The 24347-nt window shown below is 34.1% G+C and overlaps 1 protein-coding gene and 1 pseudogene across 1 annotated transcript in view; one reads left to right on the top strand and one right to left on the bottom strand.

The window, feature by feature from the left end:
• Window positions 1–7152: 7152 nt before the first annotated feature.
• Window positions 7153–24347, bottom strand: part of WDR36 (WD repeat domain 36) — a 37943-nt gene continuing 20748 nt past the window's right edge. The window contains exons 16-23 of the mRNA XM_039848422.1: window positions 23169–23248; window positions 17363–17470; window positions 15856–15953; window positions 15280–15425; window positions 12911–13030; window positions 12644–12725; window positions 11067–11254; window positions 7153–9901 (exon numbers count right to left, since the gene is read on the bottom strand). Coding sequence (XP_039704356.1) covers window positions 9752–9901; window positions 11067–11254; window positions 12644–12725; window positions 12911–13030; window positions 15280–15425; window positions 15856–15953; window positions 17363–17470; window positions 23169–23248 — 972 coding nt within the window. The 3' untranslated portion in view covers window positions 7153–9751. The remainder of the gene's footprint in view (window positions 9902–11066; window positions 11255–12643; window positions 12726–12910; window positions 13031–15279; window positions 15426–15855; window positions 15954–17362; window positions 17471–23168; window positions 23249–24347) is intronic.
• Window positions 20211–20646, top strand: LOC120590745 (cystatin-A-like; annotated as a pseudogene).

The raw sequence follows: 24347 nt of genomic DNA, 5'->3' as shown, positions 1-24347 counted from the left end.
TCTTCAGAATTCATTTAAAAACGTAGCATTACTTGTTCCTGGAAAGTGATGTAACATGCTTTCTCTCCTTAAAATATATCATTTCCCTTTCTGTTACTTCTTCTTTAATGACAAGCAAAATTTACAGATATGTCTTTATTTTAAAAAGTAAACATTCTTTTTTCTGAATATAACATGTTTGAATGCAGACAACATTGAGATGGCTTTTAGATCAATGTAAACCCCTAGAAAATATGCTAAAACCTTTCCTAGAATCTTCTAATATTGTCATTAAACATTTTTAGATGAGAGAAAGAAAGACACGGGGCCATTTCTGTGTGCTTTCACTTGGTTGAAATGTCCCTTCAATCCTTAATTTTCACAAGGTGTTGCTACTGACAGATGAGGTGCTGAGAAGCTTGACTCATCGGTGCTTTGCCTACATATCTTGGACGAGACCTGAGATTGCCTTTACTTCCTGCTAAATGAGCGCTGGACTCCAAGAATCAGCAGAGGGCACTCTGAGCCAGCCATGGTATGGCAGTGCTGTCATAATATATGCACGCGTCCAAACTCATCAAGACACTTACATTACATGTGTGCAATTTTGGGTAAATCAATTACCACTTCAATAAAATTTATTTGAGTAGCAACTAAGCTGATACTGACTTAATGAACAGAGTGAGGTACTGAGGGGGTTGGGGCAGGTGAGAACAATGAGACTACCTGGTACCAGCCCTTAATTTGGAGGATGCCTGGAATTTACATTGCTATTAAAAAGCAAATTTATGCAGAAGAGCAAGGTCAGACCTTGTCACAGATGTCACTTTAGTCTTTAAATCTTACCTTCTAGATTCTTTTCTAAGAGTCTTATTGGTATCGTTCCTAAAAGTGTTGTGTTCATCACTCACAGAAGTGTTGTGTATCACGCATAGCTACTCAGAGGTGGTGAACCAGCTCACAAGACAGGAAAAGTTGCACTATTTGGACCATTTTTCATTCTTTTAAATCCATACACTTTCATTTCACACTAAAATATTTTACCATTGTTAAATTATACACTAAATTTCTCTCATTTAAATCGTATTCAACCCATAACTCAATAAAAAGCAATCTCTAGTAGACAATGACTAGTGTAGGAGTTTTTGTTTGTTTATTTTTGTTATTATAAGCCAAAAGACAGTGTCCATTGTCAATGTAACAGCAACGTATGCCATTTCTTCTCTTCTAACAGCATCCCAATTTCATGTTTAGATAATGTTCATTACTCTCTTTCCCCAGGCAGGGGGGATAAATAATGTTTGGTCTAAGTTAATCATTTTTCTTTATCAGTGACTGGCCAAATGGTAGTCATGGGAGCCAGTTCTGCCCAGTGATACTTAAGGAGAAGTTTGTTTGGGGGGGAGGGGTAGTTGGCAATCTTTCCAATTAAAACAGAGCCTCAAATGAAGAAACAGTTTTGCCTTTCTCCCTTCTTTCCTGCTTGAGAAGATTTGATGAGGTCTGATGTCTACAGTTATTGGCAGCCATCTTAAGATCACAAAATGATAGACATGAGGAACTTTGTCCCTATCATAAAAACGAAGCAGGGAAATTAGGGGATTAAAAAAACCCTATGACTTTTACAGCATTATCGAATAATGAACCAATGTGAACAACTGCCTACCTCTAGACTCTTTGATGTATAAGAAAAATAAGTCTCGACTATTTGTCGAAATCGCGATTAGTTGGGATTTTCTGTTACTTAATCCTGAAATAATTTTTAACTGATAGAAAATTGTCTCTATCAGGGAAGAAAGAAGAAGGTGCATGTGTTTTTATTTGTATAAAAGATAACATTTTATTATTGTTGCTGCTGCTATTGCTGCCGGGAACTTTGAGTATAAAAGAAAGGTATGTGTTGGACAGCCAAAGGGAGGATTATGGGAATATCAGTCTTACTTTTCCAGTACAAATGCCTTGTGAACACGCTATGTTTGGAGAATTTCCCAGTCAAAGTCTCAGTATCTTAGAACCCAGAACCTTACTCTCTTGGCCTTGCTTGTCACATGGTTCATGCATGAGCCTTAGGTGTTCCAAATGGATGCACCCACATGACAGTATGACTGTGAGGCTTCGCTGTCGGGGAGGTGCTGGGAGGAGTCTGTTCCAGTGAGGTGATGGTCAAGACCCCCCAGCCTTCAGAAGCATCAGGGGCACCTGGCACCAAGGTTAGTATCAGCCCTGCAAGTGACTTGGGATAATGTAGGCATGGTTCTTAGCCACAGAGGCCACGAAAGATTTGGAAAGATCCCTAATGTTCTTTAATAAATTTACTTTCTGCTGAAAATAGCTGAAACTGATTCCAAACACCCAGACCGATACATTTCATTATATCAACAATTTAAACATTCTTGATTTATTACTTTATTGTCTTAGCCTAAAGTTTGCCATCAGGTCCTAACGGAACTCAATAGACCATTGATCCCAACTAAATCTGAGGCTGAATGGGATCTCGAGATCTGAGAGCTGTCCTGGATCCACTGGCACATGGAGGATCTGAGAGTTGTATTGGTTCATATTCCATATCTTGGAACATCAGGTTTTAAGGCATTTTTGGAGATGAGCACTGGAATTGCATAGTATACGCTGGCACTTCTTGATGAGGTCATATGTTTCTTTAACCAATCAATTACGGCAGTAATTCTCAGCATTTTTCATCTCAGGTCTCCTTCACTCTTACAACTGACTAAGGACCCCACCAAGCTTTGGTTACCTAGATGATACCTACTGATATTTCCTGCATTTGAAGTACTGCAGTCGAAGGGTCAAATAGGTTTAGTCTTATTATGAAAATGGTTTCTATAACACCTTGCAGACTCTCCGAAATGATTTCAGGGAGCCCCAGGGAACACTGGCTCTCTCTATGAAAACCGTGGAATTAGGTATTTACTGAACACTTGCTGTGTGCACAACATTGAACTGGGCTCTATGGTAAATTTGGAATTTGGGCAGCAACAGAAGCAGAGGCAGAGCCATGGGAATGAGACTACTATGTTGGCAGAAGAGGAGGAAACCAACCAGGCTGAGCCCTTTGAAGTAGCGAAAAAACAATGATATTCACTTGTAAGATCTAAATTTACCCTAAATGCCTCTGGGCAATGCTCCTTGTTCAGAGGTTTTGCTATAAAGAACTATAAGAGAAAGCCTTTTGTTCAAAAAAAATAATAATTTTGTAAGGATTAATTTTTTTTCTTTTATAGATAAAATTGGTTTCAAGTGATGCAAGGTGGGTATATTTAAGTGATTGTCATTTCCCAGCAGTAAGAGGAAAGGTAATTTCCTTCACAGGATCTAGTAAAGGGCAAAGAGATAAGATAATGTGAGACTATGTCTCTCTTTGCCATTTAGTTCACGTGGAATCAAGTGGAACATTTGTTTATTGTTAAAGGAGAGTGAAACTCTCCGCCCCAGTGTTCCTTGTGCTTTCTGGGAAACCTCAGGCAAATATCTCACCATTTAGGTGAGGGTCTCTTCTGCCAAGAGCCGCCCTTCCCACTACTTCCTGGAGGAGCTCCAGGCTCTGTCAAGTGCCAGGTGACTCACGGCCACTTCTGTGGGGCTCCTCCTTCCCAGGTCATGTCAGCATAGTGCAGAGAGGCAAAAAGGCCTGGAGACCATCCACTTCTCTCAAAGAGCAAATGCTAGTGACTCATATCCAAGCGTGTGTTATCAGTGTTACTCGGAAATTTCTGAGAAGGTTCAGTGATTCAGGAAAAAACACAGCTGTAGCTTCCAGGAGTCACCTTTCCAGAGAAAGTGAAATTCTGGCCAGAGAATATATGTGCAGAATAAGATGTACGTACATATGGATGGTGAAATACATATAAATTTTATTTAAAAAATTAAATGAGTAAAAAATAAAATATGGTAAAAACAACTAACCATAAAAAGCACTGGAATGTATATATATCAATGCCCCAAAGCATCAGTTAACATTTTATCCTATGGTCTCATTTTAAATAAAAATTTGCCATGAAATAATGTAGAAAAATTCAGTTTCCTTTGTACCTAGTTCATGGACCATTGGCCTCCACACATCCCCGGAGGTAACAACTAGCATACATTTAGCTACCCCTGACTTGCCACTGCCTCTTTCACTTCCCCTTGGTTTCTGAATTCTGTTTCTCTACACCACCAACTCCCCTGCCACTCAACTCTCTTTTAAGATCCATGTCAGTTGTCCTCTTCTCCATGCAGCCTTCCCTGGCTCCGCAGAGCAGATGCTGTGCTACCTCTCCTCCTGCATGGTGCATCTCCTTGAGTTGGGGATCGGGCACCTTGTCTCATTTGCATAGGTGTCTCCAACAACTTGCTGAATCCCACACAGGGTTACTGAATGAAGCACTGAGGAAAGGAAATGGGGCGGGTTGTGAGAAGCACCCAGGTTCCCACATGCACCCAGTATTTCCTCACCCGTTACAGTCCCGGCTTGCGAGGTGCTCTTAACACCTTGTCACCACTGCAACAGACATGGACAACCCACTCTGTCCCTCACCTCACCTTCCCATGGGGTTAGACTGTGTCCAGTGTGCCAACAGCTAACACTGGAATCTAGCCCCGTGGGGAGTGGACTTCAGCTCCAAGCCATGTCTAACAAGCTGGACAAGGCTGATCCCTTACCTTGGCTTCCCCAAATCTGGCCACCCAGAACCAACTCATTTCGTCCTGAGAATGGGAGAAGTGGTGTCTTTGGGAAAAAACAGGAAGTTTTTTTTTCTATTAAAAATGCATACATATCTCTTTGTATGCATTGCTTTTCTAGGCTATAATCAAATCCTTTGTTAAAACAAAAATGCCAGCAAAACAGCATGCAGGCATTTTGTCATATTGTATTTTCTTCCATGCAGGTATACACGTACACTTAGAAGGCACTCGAGACCATCTGTCCACACGCAAGGACACATGCACACACGTGTGCACCACCCTTAGAAACAAGGAAACTCCTGGCAATCACTCTCTTCAAAGCATGAAGGCTTAGAAACAATTTCTTTCATCGTTGCTCTAAAAAAGAGCAAAGGCAAAAAGGCCAATGATTGCTAAAATTAAACTCCACAAGGACTAGAGTCCTTATATGTTTTGTTGCCTTAAGTATTTCGAGAGCATGAAATAGCATCTGAGACAGAGTAGGTGCCTAGTGTTTGATGAGACAGAATGAGTAAGTCAACGAATGAATGACAAAGAAGCGCAACACTGTGCCAAATGGGGAGGCTGTCACTTTTTGGCATTTTATACTATCAGAGACTCAATCTACATGGAAAGGTGAGTGCAGGTTGGGCAACCCACTCACCTACCACTCATTTGCCCACTGGGCTTGCATAATATTTACTCTAGAAAGCAGAGTGTGTGACCAGGAGTGAGGAAACGGGGGGAGGCAAAAGGGGGGGCAGAGTTAATGTACAGAAGCCAGACTTGGGAAGTCCAGATGAGAGGAAAGAGCCAAAAAAATAAGTTGTAAAGGACTGGAATTTAGTCAAGAATAGTGGAAAGATTAAAATGGTAGCAAATAATGCTGATTTGAAATATCCATTCCTGGCCATAATAATAAATGATATTGCTAAAAATTATGTCTAGGCCATTCTTACATTTTCAGTGAACATTAAATCATTGTTATCTACATGTCTGTGATGTAGATCCTTTCTTAAAAGAAGGGAGATGAAGCTAAGTAGTGAATATTTATTTTATACTTCTTTGGAGACATTTACTAGAATTCACCTGGAATTGGAAATTAGCATAACTGGAAATTCAACATACAGTAGTACACAGAAGAATCTCAATTCTTAATAAAACTGATCAAATCTTATCACAAGTCCTCATACCACTAGTTTGGGGGAGGGGGGGGCAAAATTACCAAATAAAAAGTTCCTCTGTCTCTTTCACGTTGGTGTAGGCTCTTTTGAATAAACACTTAGTGAAATTTATGTTCCAACTTCTACTAAGGGTGTTTCCTCTCAGTGGTTCAATCCACTCTCTTTTCCTTTCCAAGATATCATGTGGGTAGAGGAAGCCTTCTGTGTTGCCAGATCCTGCCCTCGCCTCCATCACAGAGGCGCTATAGCTGGCCTGTTAGCATTATTCTCTCAGCTCTCTCCCTAGTTCCCCTCAGGAAGCTGGTGGAAACTTCCAGAGCTCTCCAAATATCCAGTCATGGAAAACTTTGTGAACTGTCATGGGCCTCTCTCTCTGCCTAAAAATGTCACCATACAATCACCCCTCCACTATTGTTCAAAGTTTAAGTAGGCTCACTGAGATTCTATTTCAAGATTTTTTTTTTTTTAAGACAATCTCTAATTAGTATACGGGGGAAAATAGCTAAGTTTAGAGCTACTGGCAGTTGAATTTCTTCAAGGTTTGATCATATACATTCCCAGCACAAATAAGATTCTGGCACGCAGTAAATCTTCAATAAGCATCATGAATCAGGGAATGAGGAGACTTTGACTGAACATTTAGCCACTAATGAGAGCAAAGGAAGATGGAGAAACTGATCCTCAAGGAATTCATGGATCTAGCAGTATGCAAAGCCAAATTTTACCCCTGGATTTTACAGACACTGTATTTGAGTTGAGCTTCTGTGGCCTGCAACCCAGTGATAAATAAAAAGGCATAACCATAATATAACTTGCATGAATAAATTTGAAAATCTAAAGTTATTATTTGTAAGGAAAATATAATTTACCAATATTGGCTTGAGACAAGACAGAAAATCCAATTAGTTTAGTAAACACAGAAAAAATTAGATAGGCAAAAATCACCAAATAACAACTTTATGCAAGACCTTTTTTCCCATTTCATTAGGCAAGTTTTAAAAAAATATATCAAGGGTAGATAATTTTATGCAATAGACAAATGCTCCAGTTTCATCTTACTCATAAACCATTCAATCCAGGAATGAAAATGTGATTCGGTATTAGAAATCTTTAAATAAAATTCACTGAATTACTCCAATTAAGATACTGTTCTAATGCATGCTGAAAAATCTCTTCATAAAAATCTATACTTACTACTGTAATTCTCTCCAAATCAAGACTATAAATTTAGTGCAACCAAAAGCAAAACTTAAAAGAAAATTTTGAAAATCATTAGGAAGCCTTTTAGCCTCACCAAATGTGAAAACACACCAGAAAACTATAATCAAAGCAATACATTTTTATTAGGGATATCAAATACTTCAGTGAAAGGATTTAAAACATTTCAAATCAGTGAGAGAATGGACTTCAGTAAACAGTTGTTGGACTTCTGAATGAAAGTAGCTATCTTACACTCTTCACAAAAAATCGAGATGTTACATGATAAATGTCTTAGAATACAGAATATGCTTTATATTTTGAAATAAGTCATAAAAATTGTCATTTTGCCTATACATATAAAACATCTAAAAAAAGACACCATAATAAAGTTAAAGACAAGTGACCCTGGGAGAAAACATTAGCAACAGATATCAAAGACTAATATCTAAACTATATGAAAAAATCCTAACAAATGCATATTAAAAAAAAAATCAATCAATAGAAAAATGAGCAGTGTAAAAGGTAATATAAAAATATAAAAATAGCCTAAAATAAACATTAGAAGATGCCCATCCTCACTAGCATCAGATTTTAAAATTAAAACAATGTTTTAACCCATTAGAGTAATAAAAAATTTAAAAATCTAATATCAAATGTCCTTAATGATATGGGGAACAGGTACCCATTCATTGCTGAAGAGAAACTATAAACTGTTAATAGCCATTTTAGAAACTAAATTAAGTATCTCTTTAAAACTGCCTAACTCGGGCCCAGCAATTCAAAAGCTAAGCATATACTACAGAGAAATCTTTATATGCACATAGTAATACAGGATGACATTCTTCCAGCATTGTTTGTAATTAGAAAAAAAGAAAAAGGAATTTAATTAAGATGTCCATTATAAGCTACACTGACTGTGGAACACTATACAAAAGAGATTAGATATGATTATACTGAAATAAAAAAACAAGTAGAAAAAGTTACAGAATGATACACATATATAAAGAACCATACATTTTATTTCCTGTAGCTATATATGTCTATATATATATTCACAGAAAAAGGTATAGATGGAAAGTTAAATGTCATACTTCTAGAGGGAGTTGAGATTGAAGGTCACTGTCAAAAAATAGACACGTTTCTGATGTTTTTACAAGTAAAATATTGTCATTTACTACATCTGTAATTTAAATTTTAAAGACAAAGCAGTATGCACAGACTGATATATTTTAAGAAAAACTATACATATAAATTATCTTTTGTATTTCTTTCTCTCTCCCTTCCTTGATGGCAAACACAAAGGTTCTAGAAGACCACCTGCCAAAATGAAGCTATAATACTATCTAAATAAAACAATATCTCCAATAAAAGCAATATTCAACTTCTGTGTTCTCATTTGAAAAAGAGAAGAAAATTCAAGATTTATAAAAGCAATACAATTTCAGTTTAGAGCTTATTATTTTGTTTTAGTTACAATCTTCACATGGTACATGATTATATACTGGAATTTTGCCACATCTTTAGAACAGTTTTGGGGCAGGAGGAAATATGATTTTTGAAATTAGAACTTAAGTCCTTGTTAACATTTCAGTCAGTGGCTTTATTAAGTTTACAGACACTTCTAAAAGAAAAACAAGAGTACAAACCAGACTGCTTATTTCTTTAGCAGCTTACTAATTCTACCTTATACATTAAACAAAAACACTTTGATATTCAAAGTTATCCCTGACAATTTCTTGTGAGAAATGTTTTTCTGGAAATTATTCCGTAAAACCTTCTTATCCTAATATTAGCATTAAAATACAACCAGATGAATTTTATGAATGACTTTTGAGTAAAGTAAAAATTGCTTTTAGAACACTATGCTTTTAAGAATTGCTTATTTTTAATTCATGTATTGCTGAAGATTTGAACCATGCAAAGAAATTATTGATGGAAAAGAGGAACAACCAGAGCTATCTGGTTTTTCAATGGTTATGAGAAAAAAGTAATTAGCAGTTTCTTGCCAGAATGGTTATTAGTAAGGAAGAAAAACCTTTGAAGAATATCGTTATAGAATTAAGAATTTCCCTAACCTATCCTAGATATCTGTTCGACTGTCTCTTACAGCAATTTACCTTGTAATAATGCCTCTCACGTTCCTGATAAAAGAACAAATTATTTTAGAGAGGCAGTGTCAGAAAATCTTGATCTGTCACTGAGATCCCGAGCTGACCTTAGCAGCTTCCTCTTTTGCATTATAAGAGGGCTGAACTAATATTTAACACACCTTCCAGCTCTAAGAGTCAATGATTCATGTTTTCATCAAAGGCCACCAAAGAAGGAAACAAGCTTTTTTACTTCATATCACGAAGGCACTTTTATAACTATATTATATATCAGTTTTATCTTCAATATAATTAAGCAATACTTTACAGGAAACATCCAGCAGTTCTTATATGTTACAAATATTTGAAAAACATGAATTGGTAATAACGATTCAAAAAAAGTCATATATGAGTAACTGATGGGAAGAGACTCAAAACAGATCACTTGAGTAGATTAAGTCTTTAAAACAAAAGGCTGGTATTTTATTTCAAGTAAGTATTTAGCATCATTAATGACTGACTAGTCAGTAGTGCTAGCATTTATTTTTTTTTCACAATCAAACTTGGAAAACAAAATATGAGTTAAACTGAACCCACTTAATATAAAGATTTTGATTTAATCACTTAAATTTATTTTTATAGCAAAGCACTTTTTATATAATTTAAAATACACATGCTTTGATTGAAGAGTGATTGTAAATGGATCCAGTTTTCTTCCACCTGTGATGACAACTTTGTCATTTCTTCTAGAAGTATGGGCTCTGAAGAAAGCACTTTTAGGTGTAACTGAAAAGAAAAATATAATAGTTGAACATTTAAGAAAATTAAATTTTTATTTTGGATTCAACTTTTTTTACTAAGGAACATCAGAAGACACTATTCTGAATATTTTTTTTCTTAAATTCTGCTTTGTTACCATCTTCCATTTCCTTTTCCTCTATTATTTTTTTTTAATTATTATGATTTCCTTGATGGTACTGTCACTGTCTTAGTAGAAATGAAGTGGTCGTCACTCTCCTCCACTTAAGGACAGTCTTGATTCAGATCCAGAAACAAAGGTTTAGTTCTAATACTAAATCCACATTTTTGTGCTTCTTTAAGTTTCTCCTCCCACTGTAATTCACTGGTAATAAATGCCAGATAGGCCCTTTGCTTTATTTTCTAAAGATTTAAGTAACCTTATATTCAGAACTAAACTTGGTAAATTTGGGAAAGGATATAGAAACAATGTGTGGCATTTCTATTTTTTCATCCCGCATGCTACTATTTAAACATCTACTTTTTAAATAATTTTAAATAATTAGATGAAGTAAGAACTCATTTTACATAGTAATGGGAGAGGTGAAGAATCACATCTGCTGTCATTGAAAATCAGCATCATCTACCTCCTTCAATACATTATACTACTGAAATAGACATGAGATCTTCATATTAGTCATAAAAGGAACTCTTTTATGGTCCTATCACGTGAAACTCCTTCAACAAACACAGAAGTAAATATTGTGATTTCAGCAGTAAAACAAAACAAAAAATAAATATAAAACCTGCCTTTCTATGATCGTAAAAAAACTGCCAAAATGTAACTACTTTAAAAAAGTTAAAAAGTTAGTATATTAAACAAATAAATGATAGATAAGTCAGGGAGCTGAGTCAAAATTGTACTGAGTATTCAAAAAAAAAAAAAGACTACAAAGCTGATGGTCCAGTTGTCCAACAAGGTAGTCACAAGGTATAGGAGGCTATTTAAATTTAATTAAATTTCAGTAAAATAAAAAATTCAGTTTCTCATTCACTTCAGCCACATTTTGAGGGCTCAGTAGCCATATGTGACAAATGACTGCCATGCTGGACAGTGCAGATATAAAACACTTCTATCTTTGCAGAAAGTTCTATCAGGCAACACTACTCTAGAGGAAGGCAAACTGGGAATACTGTCCTCCATTAGACTTACCTTTAGAAATAATGCAAGGTATGCCTGGGCTAACTCGAAATCACGCTTTCTGTCCAACATCATCCCGATCATTTTTAAGAAACTCTGCATAACTTCTACAGACCCGCCATAATCAGGAGACAAGCTTCGCAGCTCTGTTTCAATTCCTGATGGGCCCAATTCTTTCAGAAGATTAAGAGCAGCTTCATCTGCATTGAGTTTTCAAAAGAATTCAGTTATTACTTATAATTACTTCACTTAGAAACCTAGTTTTCATTTTATACCCCAAGCAACATATATTTATATTGCATAGGAAATTCTGTGGCTTAATTTTTTTCTCTTAAGTAGTAGAATAAACTCCAAATTAAGTAAACATCAGCATAAATGATGAGAGCGAATACAATTAAAAGTACTAAAAGTACTAAACTTTTTTGTATTTTCAGTAATTTAAGTTTTTTTTTTTCCTGCTATTAAGGTTGTTAAAGAAAATCTAGTGTGCGCCTAGCAACCCACTTTAATATGCTTATAAATCAGAACAAATCTAAATATAAGAAGGCTATAAAAAGTACATACTAAATTATTAACAGTAGTTGCTAATGGGAATAGAATGAGGTGGAGAACTTGTTTTTCTTTCTTTTTAATGTTATAAAAAATTACAAAGTACCACATAATCATTAAGAAACACTAACAATGCAAAAATATACGAAGGGAAAGACCTCATCTTATTCTTACCCACCCCACATTACTTCTTTTCTAGAAGTAAAGCACTCTTATTTCATAGTCATCCCACGAATACATGCTCTATACACTTACAACTATTTTTATATGGGGCATCTGATATTATAATGGCAATGAGTATGCTTTCAGCTTTTTGAAAAGGACCACCACCAATAACAAAAGTCTAATAAATTTTATTTTCTGTTCTTCAGTGTATACTAATAATGCTTTTCTTCTTTGTCCCCCTCATAATAGTACAAGTTACTCCTTTTAGGATTATGCTATTCTTCAGTCATCTACAACGGCCCATTAGTACCATTCTTTAACTTAGCCAATGCGTACCCGAGTGATATTGGAACAAAAACAAAAGCCCTTGGATCAGAAAACAAGAAAGTAAGTCAAAAACAGGAGAGTGATTGTGATTTTGTTAATTGCTTATAGCTCTATTTATCATTATTAGCTACTATTAGCTACAAAATTTAAATCTATTATTAACACACTCAATAAAGAAAATTTTAAGTTGTCTTTTTATAGGATAATTTGGGAATACCTGAAATCGCCTACGACAAAAGTCTCTGCTATATTGCAAACTGTTTTTGTAAATAAAAACAAAGCAAAATCTAGAAAAGAGTCTAATTTTCATGACAGAAAGTGTGATTTTCAAAAGATTGTTATAATATCAATATTATCTGAGTTTACGGCATTAATTTAATATAATAATACAAAAGCTAAAATTACTTCAGAGTAAAACAATTTCAATCCTTTTAAGTTTTTACTATCTTCTTTTAGCTAGAGAAATCTGCTAATATTTCATCCAATTTCTCTTTACATAAAGTAAAAAAAGGTAAAGTTATTGGTAAAATATTTATAATTTCACTTACATTTATTATTTACCAGTCCTTCTTCAAGTTTCAAGCAGAAATCTGATTTTTGAGCCAAAATTCCAAGATTTACTACTTTAGACTTAAACAAAAACAAATACACATTATTCAAAGAACACAAGTTTAACCACCAAAATGTATAGTTCATAATTAAAAGCTATCATTAACTTACTCTGCATGTATAAAATTGGGTCTTGGTAAAGAACTACAAGTGTATAACATAAAACACACACCCCTATACTTAGAATGCTCTAATTTGGGTTCTACCTGTTGGGAATCATTATTTTGTTCAGGTGCAGCATATCTGGGTATAAGGCCAGGAACTGTTGGTATAAAAAATGGTGCTGATTTGGGTACTTTCGGTGGTTCCTTTGGTTTATTCTTTTTCTGAAGAGAAAATGAGACAGGGAAAAAGACTAGTAAGTAATTATCTTGCCAACGGTTTCTGATATTTAATTCCAAATCAATTTTAAAACAAAGTCCAAAAAGTAACAGAAAAGATTTTCAGATTAGAATGCTAAAGTAAAATCTCACCAATCAACATCACAGATATCCTTAAACTGGGCTTCCCAATGCAAACCTCTTGTACCCTTGCTGATAAGGCAGAAGGAAAATGACAGGGTTCAGGAGAAGCCCTAAGACACACTTAGAAATTTGGAGCCAGAGGTAGACTCTGCCATTAGAAGTAATTAGGTGAAAATTTTTTTGTGAAGCGTATTTCCAATTCTTCTTTTTTGCTGGAATTTTAATTTATTTTTTCTCAGTACTTGTGTTTTTTAAAAACAAGAGAACACTATTGCTCATTTATAAAATATTTCAAATGTTAATAAAATTCAATCAGGAAAACTTCCATCAGATTTCCCACTGACGGAAGTTAGTTTTGGTGACTACATTGCTACATATCGCTATCTCAGGAGCATTTGACGAAGAGCCTTTCTACGGTAAACTGCCTAATAAAGGAGTCTCACAATTTTACCTTACATTATTCCTCTTCTATTCTTTAGCAGCTCTGTAACCCTAGGGAGATTTGCTTTTAGAGAAAAAGCCAGAGATATCTGCAGCCTCAGGGAGGCACACAATAAAAGAAAATTACTACATGAAAGCAGGATAACGTATTGCTAATTACAGTGTAAGCACAGCCCTTCTTTGGGATGGTAGAGACTAATAAGAGTCACAGTTACCCTTCTAACTCACTGCTCTGTAGTTAGAAGGGATACAGTCACTAAGTTGTAAGTAAAAATAAAAGGCTTTGGAGGAGGTCCATACTGCTCTGAAAGTTATCCAATCTCCTAAAAAAATCAAAAGTAAAAGAGTTACCCATTGGAGAAATACAAAAATTCTAACTTTTTTCATTCAGTAAGAAATAAATATATGGAAGGGATAAGCATATTTCTCTCATAAAGATCATTCACTCAAGTTTCTAGGTAAGTTTTTATGCAGAATAAACTATACCTCAGCAAGAAGCGAAGTAGTCCAAAAACTTAGCTCAGTTAATTGGGCATTATTCTGATTGCTCCCTTCACACTCATCGACTTATACTTTTTAATGTGCTGCTTTTATAGTTATTCCATTAAATAATCCTTTATAGCTGACAGGTTAGATAACATTATAGAGAGTTTTCACAACTATGCTCCTGAACAAAAAGTGAGCAAGTAAAAAGAAGCAACTTAAACTTCTGTGAGGAAAATTAACACGTCAAAACTTCTGTCTCTTCTTACTCAAGACACTCATATCTTTTTTGGTGCTGTTATAAAAATACTTACCATACTTTGTCATAGTTATCTATTTCACTCCTTATATGTTTTTTATGCTACCCCCCCAATGTGACTTAGCCCACACATCTCTAGTGAATGTGTATATCTAACCAAATCAAGTGTCATAAAAAGACACTTGTCATTATCAGAGCATAACCTCTGAAATTTTCTACTGTAGTCTATTCCTTTCAACTGCTTTTACTATTCACAAATGGGGCGGGGGGTCATGAGGCGATGCTTTAACACTAATTAATGCCATAATTGTCCATTTTTCATGTGAAATCGTAATTTCCTCAAGTACTAAGGGGCCAGGTTTTTTTCCACTGCTGTTTCCTTAGGACATTACCTAGAACCTAGTTCATATTAACTTACATGTCTGGACCTGACACAGCAAGCTCTAAACATCCTGTAGTTGGTAGAGAAGGGTATGGAATGATAAAGGGTAACTGAAACTTAATGAGGAAAAATCAGGCAAAGTCTTCTAGTCTCCAAATGACTAGCAACAGAAATATCACACATTATGGTGGCATTTTTTGTTTGTTTTAGAAGTTAAAAAAGTAGTTTATGGCTGGGTTTAAAACATCCAATTTCTAATAGTTCTGTAGTTGCGGGCTGTACTTTTGCTATATACAAAGGTCTGCTGAGTGCTCTCAAAGTCTCTGTCCCTCTATATGTGTACACACACACATACGCAAAGAAAATCTTCTGATAATCACACTGGATAAAACAAGATTAAACTAAATGGCATTCTCTTTACTACTTTAAGTATTAATATTAATTGCTCCTCCTAAAGTGCTCAAAGTAGGGGAAGCTATCTCTACTAAAGAAAACGCTTCTGGAACGTGTCTTTTGGGGCTAATATTAAGTGTACTGTAGTATTACCTTAATAATATCAAGATTAAGAAGGTTCTTCCACCGTGATTCAGGAAGGAGTGACAGAGTCACCAACTGCTCATTCAACTGTTCTGGGGAATCATACTCTATCATTTCATCGCTTGGTTCTATGGTTTCTTCTGATAATTCTACATCTTAAAACAAAAATTTTCAGGTAAAACAAATTAAGATTTTTATTGTATAAAAGCAATTTAATTCATTCCAAATCCATTAGTGTTTCAGGTAAAACAAATTAAGATTTTTATTATATAAAAGCAATAAAATTCATTCCAAATCCATTAGTGTTTCCTAACAGGTTCACTCTAAACTCTGTTAGCCTTCTAAACTCTATTTCGTTTCCTCATTACTAGACTCAAAACAGTTCTCCACTGGTTTACTATTAGATATCTTATCAATGCCATATCAAACATATTTTTGCAAAAATTCATGAAGTCATTCAAAATATTTCACATCAGTTAAAAAATACTTGGATCGAGTGCATTAAACTTTGCCTTCAGAAGTAATATCCCCATGTTAAGTTAATGATATTACACTTTAAAAATTCTTTTACTGTTGTGTGATTACCTTGAGTTTGACAAGTACCAGGAAGCATCACAACTGAAGGAACATAATCTGTGGGAAGTGGCCGTAATGAAACGACTGAATACAGAGAAATATTGGACCTGAGAAATAAAAACATAAATGTTTTAAATAAGTTTAAAACTTATAAAAATAGTTTTTTCAGAGAAACTTCAATTACTGCTAATAATCTCTACAATCTTGAATTTGGCTATAGATTCCAATCACTCACAAGTTAAGAAAAGATCTCAAAGATAGACAGTATTAATTTGAAAATGCCTTGATTCATGTCATAGATGTACATAAACATTCTTAATGGCATCTTTACTTTTAATGAAGTATTTATTTGAGAGATCAATACTGGGTGATACTTTTAAAAGGTAACATAACCTCCATATATTTATATTATTCTGACTTATGTCAACCTTCATTTGAGAAAATGTAAGTAAAGGAAAGATGGACTAATAGAGCTAAGTCAGAGAGAGAATATGCTGATGAAATCCTAAGGATTGCTAACAGTCATGGATTTCCCCTTCTCTAGAATAGTCCTCTAAGTGGCTATGTTTCTGCTACCTGATTATGTACCATGATCTGGATAACTAACCAAGATGTAGCTACTTGTCCCAAAGTGGGCCAATCAGATTCTATTTCCCATACGTTATAAATTTGGAATAGAAAATAAAAATCGGGAATAACAGGTTCTGAGTTATATTAATAGTGGTACTATATACTCCTGCTGTTGAGGTCCCATAGCTACTATTCTTCTCTTGACTGTTCAAGCTTCACAGATTCCAAGAGATACTCCATTTTACTTATTAACGTGGCCAGAGTCTGTTTCTACTATACAGTGAATTTACTTTCAAATCCTAAAAATCTAATTATAAAATTTTATAATTAAAAAAATATATTTTTTTCTCTCCCTCGATAACAACAGTTAAAAGAATTAGACATCTGAACTTAGGAAATAGACAAAAGTTTCTCTAGACCCAGATGCTGAACCATTTATTTTGAACTCTTACACGTTCATCACGTGGAGTTGGAAGATCATCTTAAGTATCTTTACATGGTTATGAAGTTATGCAACTAGAATGAATCTTAGTAAGCACTTTGCCCACACTTGTGCCTTATTTTATAGAAAAAATAGTTTGAAGTTGAGAAGAGCCTGGCCAAGGCCATAAAACAGTATCAAGTAGTGGCAGGAAGGCCAGGGCCTGGCTGGGGACTCCCTTTTCCTAATATTTTTAAATTCACTTATCCTTTCTGCAAATAAAAGCTAAATATGACAACAGAAGTAATCAATCGTGTGGTTTAGAATACACATTTGAACAAAGCTATCTAAATTATCGAGCAGATGTTAAATCAGTCATAGACTTGTAAACTAACTCTCTGTGACATTTCTATTTTACAAATTAAAAAAAAGAAACAAAACACTAAATAGCAATGTTAGCACCTATAATTGTCTGACAATATCCTTCTCTTCCTTACCTAAACAGAATTGTATGAAAGAACTTACCACAGATAAATTCCAAGGTGGTCCACATGGGAGGTAGCCAGAAAATCTCCAGTAGGGGACATAGTCACATTGAGAGGAGCTGAGTCCAACAAAAAGCAGTCTATAAGGCTATAAAAAGAATCAAGATGTTAAAATATTTAAACTCTACCAAAAGGATGTAATTCATGAAATATATTTTGTTAAAATAATATGGGATAAGAGATGTAGGAAAAATGCTTTTTTTAAATTGCCAACACCAGAAAGATCAATATTTACAAAGACTTTTATCATCTAAGTTACTATGTGAAAATAATCTCTTAATGAGAAAGACCCAAAATACTAAATGGACTAATTAACCAGAGAAAGAGAATATAGGAAGAAATACTCCATTTTTCTGAAATGCCATTTTAGTAGACAACCTTGTGGGTAATTCTGAAGATGTCACATTTAAAATAAATCTACTATTAGTATTCTCTCTCTTTTTTATCCCAGTGAAAATAATAAGAGGCTTAGGCAACAGAAGAAATTAATAAAATGGCTGTAAATAAGCATAAAAAATTAGTAAGAGAAAAAACTTGAGCAATTGTTTTTCGAATAGGTAACCATGCTATACACGCAACATATAAAAAAAAATCTGTCTATAGAGCATAACCATAAAGTACTGCATGGAAATTAGTCACATAGCTTTAAAAGCTGGAAGAATAGAAAAGTTGGGGAGGAATGGGGAGCAATCACGCCCAGGTTCCAGGAGACTCAGAATAGGCTTCTCACAGAATATAATGTTGGAGATGAGCCTTTCAAATGGACAGGATTTCAATGGATGTTGATGGTAGAGAAACGTATCCTGGTTGAGAGAAATGTGGAGGGCAAGACAAAGGAAAACACAATTGGGTCTCATGAGGAGTGCAGTTTGGTGCATAGGCATAAGGGTCTTGAATACCGAACATCTGAGTGTTTTTAACTTAATTAATAAAGAGTCACTAAAGGTTTTTGAGCAGATAGTGACATAATCTTCATTTTCATAAAAAAAAAAAAAATCTGCCATCGGAATGTAGAGTATATTTGAACAGGAAGAATAGTGAGACTGTGGTAGTAATCTAACAAGCAATGAAAATCTGAACTAGGATGGTGACAGAAGGAAGTGACACAAGGTAGATTTAATGAGCAGAGCGAAGGCTGGCTAAGGGTGGAATACTTTGTATACTTTAAGAGGAGTATACTGATTTTAATTAAGACTGTTTTAAAAACTACTTTATTCACTGAAGCCAGTACATTATCCATGGGAGGGCACAGCAAAATGACTGAAATTCAGAATCAACATTAAATAAAACATTTCAAGAACAAAATAATAGCAGTTTTCTTTCTTTTTTTTTCCTTTTTCCTTTTTTTTTTTTTAGTATTCCATGCTAGGAAGTACTTTGAGCACTTGAGTCTATTAATTTAATCCTCACGACCCTATGAAGCAGATTCGTCCTTTCTATAAAGATCAGAAAAATGAGGCCCAATAAGATTTAAAAACTCACTCAAGGTAGAAAGCAACTGAGCCAGGACTGTCACTCAAGCAGTCTACACTCTTAATCACTATAAACTCAGTAAAATCACTACTGAAGCTAAAGGTAAAACAAACAGCTTGATAGCACATACACGCCCTGGGGATGTCTACACTGGTGACTCATGGTACACACTCTGAGCAGCTCAAATGTAAATGAAGACTCTCTAGTAGAGTTGCTAAGTGACTTGTCCATGATGAAATCTCTCTCAATTTGTTCAGAGAATGATTAACAATGTAAACCTTAAGTAAAGAATGTAAGATAGGAAGACAAGACAAAACTACGAGCACTGGAAACAAACACATACCAAAGTGTCCTTAGGACAATGACAGCTGTTTAATTCTCAGTTATGGGGGAAACAGTGAGTAATAAACCTGTCTGATTTCTGCTCAAACCTACTCTAGAAGCTCACAAGAATGGCTTCTCTTGGGGATCCAGAGAATCGGAAAAAAGAATATACTGGTAAACACTTATTATAGACCAGAGACTGTTAAATTATTTGTTAATACATTTAATCTAAAAAATCCAATATATAAAGATGCTATCCCAATATGTAAAGATGACAATTAAAATTAATAGAGCAATTTCAGATCTTACCATTTCTTGTCATAATATTTGTTCATTGAAAGTGTAAGCATGTGAGGGGTGAAACTTTCTAACATGTTTACAATTTGTTAAAAAACAGAATCTACTGTTTGAGCAAATTTATTTTATGTGATACTATAATTGTTGTGTCAAATTTATTATGCAACTTGATTCCACAGCTGCTGTGTGGGTAGAATGCTCTTCCATTATGTAAAAGCCTCAAATTGAGGAAGGTGGTTTTCACATACACAGCATATTTTACACACATTAGTTCATAAAGCATAAGTGTGTATGCAGGCCCAACCCCAGACTACCATATAGTGTCCTGCTAATCTCAGAGAATGAAAAATCCCATATAAGTTACATATATTTTGAGAGAAATTCCCATTCTAAGAAATCAGGTTTTCAAACACAAAGCCCTGCACATATCAGTAACACTCAGTAAATCATTTCTGATTATAATCTGAACAAATGTAGACAGTATGTAAAGTGATAGCATCGCTTTATACAGAAATCTAATAAATAGAACATAGGGATGGTTTTACCTCGGTGAGAAATGCAAAACAATGTTCTATTCTAATTATTCTCATGTAATACTTCTCAGAAAGCAGTGGTGAGAGAACAAAATGCAAAATTCTATTAAAACTATTTAATTTTATATTTTTCTCATCCCCAAAGAGTTCAATCTTAACTTCCAATAGACTAAAAAAAATCAGAAATAAAAGGTGGTAGTGGTTAGGAATAATGGATAATTTCAAGGATACAAAATTTCAACTCTGCTTTTCCGAAAACCCTATAAATACAAGAATGTTCTGCAGTTTAAAACAACTTTACAATTTCAGTTCCATTATCCTGCCCAGCAAAGAAGAAATTAGTCAAAATGATGCCTGGAGGTTTAAATGAAGCCAAATCTGCCATTCTGGAAATCTAGGAGATTGCTAATGAGGTTAAACCACAGCTTGAAGGAAAAATAAATGAGAATTATGATGAATTTGAAGCTGTAGAATACAAAACTCAAGTGGCTGCTAGAATAAATTACTATAAGTAATTAAGGTAGGAGTAGGTCATACTTATTATATTCACATGAAAATATTCAAAGCTCTTCCTCAACAAAATCAGTCTTTGACACTTACTGGTTATCAGAATGACAAAAGCAAGACAATGAGCTGAGAAGCTTTTAGTAGCATGTTCCAAAAGTGCTCTGATTCTTTTGCCTGGCTACTGATTAATGATTTCTGCTAATAAATGTAACTATCAAAAAAGAAACTTAAAAAAAATTTTTTTTTTTTTACAGGAAATAGTTTAGTACCTATGCAATTTGTTTTAGGTAGGCACAATTCCAGATGGAGACATCTGTATGTTACCACACCCAAAGGTTTACTCATAAATAGCTTCACTTTTCAGGCTATGTAATGAGTATATTTATTCTCTAAATATTTAACATGTTACATAAATGACAAAGCTGCTTACTGAAGAAAGAACTCGGAATCTCCAAAGGTTGCCTGCCATATTAATTATGGCTTAAAAACCAGGGGAACCAAAAACCCCAACAGTTATACATGGTTGTATGATAAAATACTGATCCTCACTTATCTTCTGCATCAAGAAAATCAGTTCATCCTTATAACATATGACACAACCTGAGCTAGGCTGATACCACAACTGTTGAGAAATCTGTTTCTTTCTCCTATGCTTACTGCAGCAAAATGTCATTTTCAAAACTATGCTACCTTAGGCAAATCACTTAACTTCTCTTTGAGCCTCCATTTCTTCATTTATAAAATAGGACTAATAACGGTAATAATACCTACAGCCATTAGGATATGAGGGAAGATGAAAAATAAAAGCACATAAAGTGCCTAGCAGCTCATGGTGAATGTTAGCTTAGTTGTAATTAGGCAGCAGCAGTTGTATGATATTGCTTTTCAAGCTTTCTCATTCATTCCACTCTAAATCTTAACCAAAGTAGTACTTATTTTTGTCTTTATTAAAAATATACTTTGGTTCAATCGGTGTAGATATTATTGCATTTTCTTTTAACAATCCCTGTGACTCATTTCTTGCTCTTATGTTTCTCCCAGCTTCGTGCCTCTGTATTCACTTAAAATTGCCTCAGTGTTCACCTAAAAATAAGATAGAAGAGTTGAAAATCTACCAAATTTAAATCTGTTCAACTTTTTACTAAAATAAGAAATTCAGCAAAAAGGCTAATGCTGAGTCAGTGACTGGTAGCTTTGAATGCTTTCAGATCCTAATTTTTCTATTCCAAAGATAAACTTGCCACTTTAAAGAAATATTTTGCAACTTAGTACTATTGAACATTAACTTATCTCTCCCATCCTATGTGAACTAAGACTACTAAAAAGGAAAATGAAAAAGGCATTATGTCGACTCTATTACTTGTACAACTTTCCTACTGTAATTAAAGCAATTCAAATTATAATGTTCCTTTTTAGAAAACAGCAAAAGTCTAAGAAGCAACAGACTACCAATATTCTAATGACTTTTAAAAAAGGTTATTTAAAAATTAAGAAAGTACCAACTTTAGGTGAACTTTTAAAGTCGGAGGACACAGCCAACTAAATAGATTTTACTTTACTCAATTTTAAGTGAAAAAGAGTACACCTGTGGAAAAATTCCCAAGTCATGAGAGCTAGAAACATTAGCAACACTTTTGTTTTGCATATTCCAAATCTGGTGTGTATGGTGGATGAATGGCTGTGCCTCATTCCTATATCAAACTTGAAGGGAAATGAGTACATCAGGGTTTTTCCTTTCTAAAGGTCAAATTGCTTTTAGGTATGAGCTTATCCAATTTCTCAGAAGAGTATGTAGAATTGGACAGAGCTTAATTTGGAAATATTTCAGAAGATTAAAAAGTACCATCTTCCTTCTCATTTTTCTCACCAATGTCTTTCCTTATGGTATATTCCTGTTAAATTAGATACTTTGCTATTCCCAATACTCCTTTTACAGTTAATCTAAACAAGTCTATGTTAAGTGATACGATTTTAAATAGTGTCTATTCTTACATAATTTTTAACTACAAGCTCGCTCTTGCTTGCTTGCCTGCGTGCTCTCTCTCCCTACTGCCATGCATGTGCACGTGGTCTCCACTGTTCATATTATTTAACAGAATTAGATAATCTCTTCTCTTCAAGTGCTGTTTTAGTAGCAAGTTTGAATCTATGAAATAGATTTCTGAACACTGCTGGGTTTTACCCAAATCTTAAGTCACACGTTTTCATTACTTGAAAGTATCTAAAATGTTTTCTTTCAAGAATTATGTTAGAGACAAAAAATATATAATATACATAAAATTAGGACTTTTGACCTTTTTAACTAAATTCAATATGAACAAAACGAACAAAAAACCTTCAAAAGTTTGCAGTCCTAAAGTCTGAGCTGTATTTTGAAGTATCAAAAAGGCCAAATGAGTTTTTTTAAGGTTTATGCATCTCACTTCTGTATCTCAATTTTGCAGGAACAGAAAACCTAAGAGAGATTCCATTTTCCTCATTCTTATTTTTTATGGTACTACTCTCTGTCGTTTAAGAGATCAAAAACACTCCAAGGATAAAATACTCTCAAGTTAGAAAAATCCCTGAATACATTCATATTCAAAGAAGCAGGTAAAAGACAATGACTGAGAAATCTTCTGATAGAGATTAGGGATTTAAAAACAAACTCACCACCCAGAAGGAAGGTCCCAAGTTCTAACAGAGCAATCCATTGAAGCACTTATTAACCAACGACCATCTGGACTGAAAGTCTTTAAATTAAAAAAAAAAAAGGACACAAATATAATTTATGTGTACATGTATGTATGCTTGTGTCTATATTTTTAGCAGCTTAGAAAATGCAAGAAATGAAATGATGCAGCTTCATGAAAAATTATGGTTGAATAAAATTTAGTCTGCCTTCTTTCATATAAAAGAAAATACTATTTCTTACATACCACTGATTTGGATACAGATAAGGAATAAGTTTATACATGAATTATAAAAAGTTTTAAAAATTAACTATTTTTAAAATAGTTAATTTTTAAATTAACTATTTTAATAGTTAAATAGTTTTAATATCAACTATTTAAAAATTTTTACTCCAGTATATCTTAAATTTATTTATAGACAATTAAACTGACTAGAAATCATTTTTAACATAAAACTGCTATTCTGAGAATATTCAATTAGAAATACTTTGTCAGCCTAATTTTGGCTATAAAGCATCTGCAAAAGCAACAAAAACCACATTTTCTTGAAAAGAATCTATGTTAAGCTAACTTTCTAAGAATTAATCCAAAATGATTTTGAAGACAAGAATGCAAATTCTCTTAAAATATTCAAGTTACTAAAGAAGTCCTTCTACTTTTACTTGTAGCTTCCTTAATCGTTTTACTTCCAAAATGTAATTTAAAACTACAAGGTTTCAAAATAAATTTAAGCAATAAACTATCCAGGCTACTTTAAAGAAGTTACATTTTTTTCTATCAATAAAAATGAATAAATAATAGCTCTTCTTGCCTGTAGCAAATAGGTGTTGTGAGCTTAAGCAGATCAGATGTGTAAGAATATCTAAAAGAGAAATCTTTAAAGCTTATAATGGCAGTATGATAGTTCATCCAGGAAGCTAAGTATACCACAGGAATCATGACTATCTATATTAGCAAAAGGTACTGGGATAAGTGAACTCTAATTTGTTCATCAGGTTGCAGTAATACTGTAGAAACTCAAAACTTAAGGTATGGAGAGCTCAATTTACAAGACAGTACAGATATTAAAAGATAGGAAAAGTGACTCTAATAGGTAAAGTCATGTTATAAATGTTCACAGATTTAATTAAACAGGAGTGATGTATTACTGAGTCAGAGA

This window comes from Pteropus medius, unplaced genomic scaffold (assembly GCF_902729225.1).
Source record: "Pteropus medius unplaced genomic scaffold, Ma_sr-lr_union100, whole genome shotgun sequence".
NCBI classification, from domain to species: Eukaryota; Metazoa; Chordata; class Mammalia; order Chiroptera; family Pteropodidae; genus Pteropus; species Pteropus medius.
Note: the sequence above shows the minus strand (reverse complement) of the source record. Positions and strands in the feature narration are given on the sequence as shown.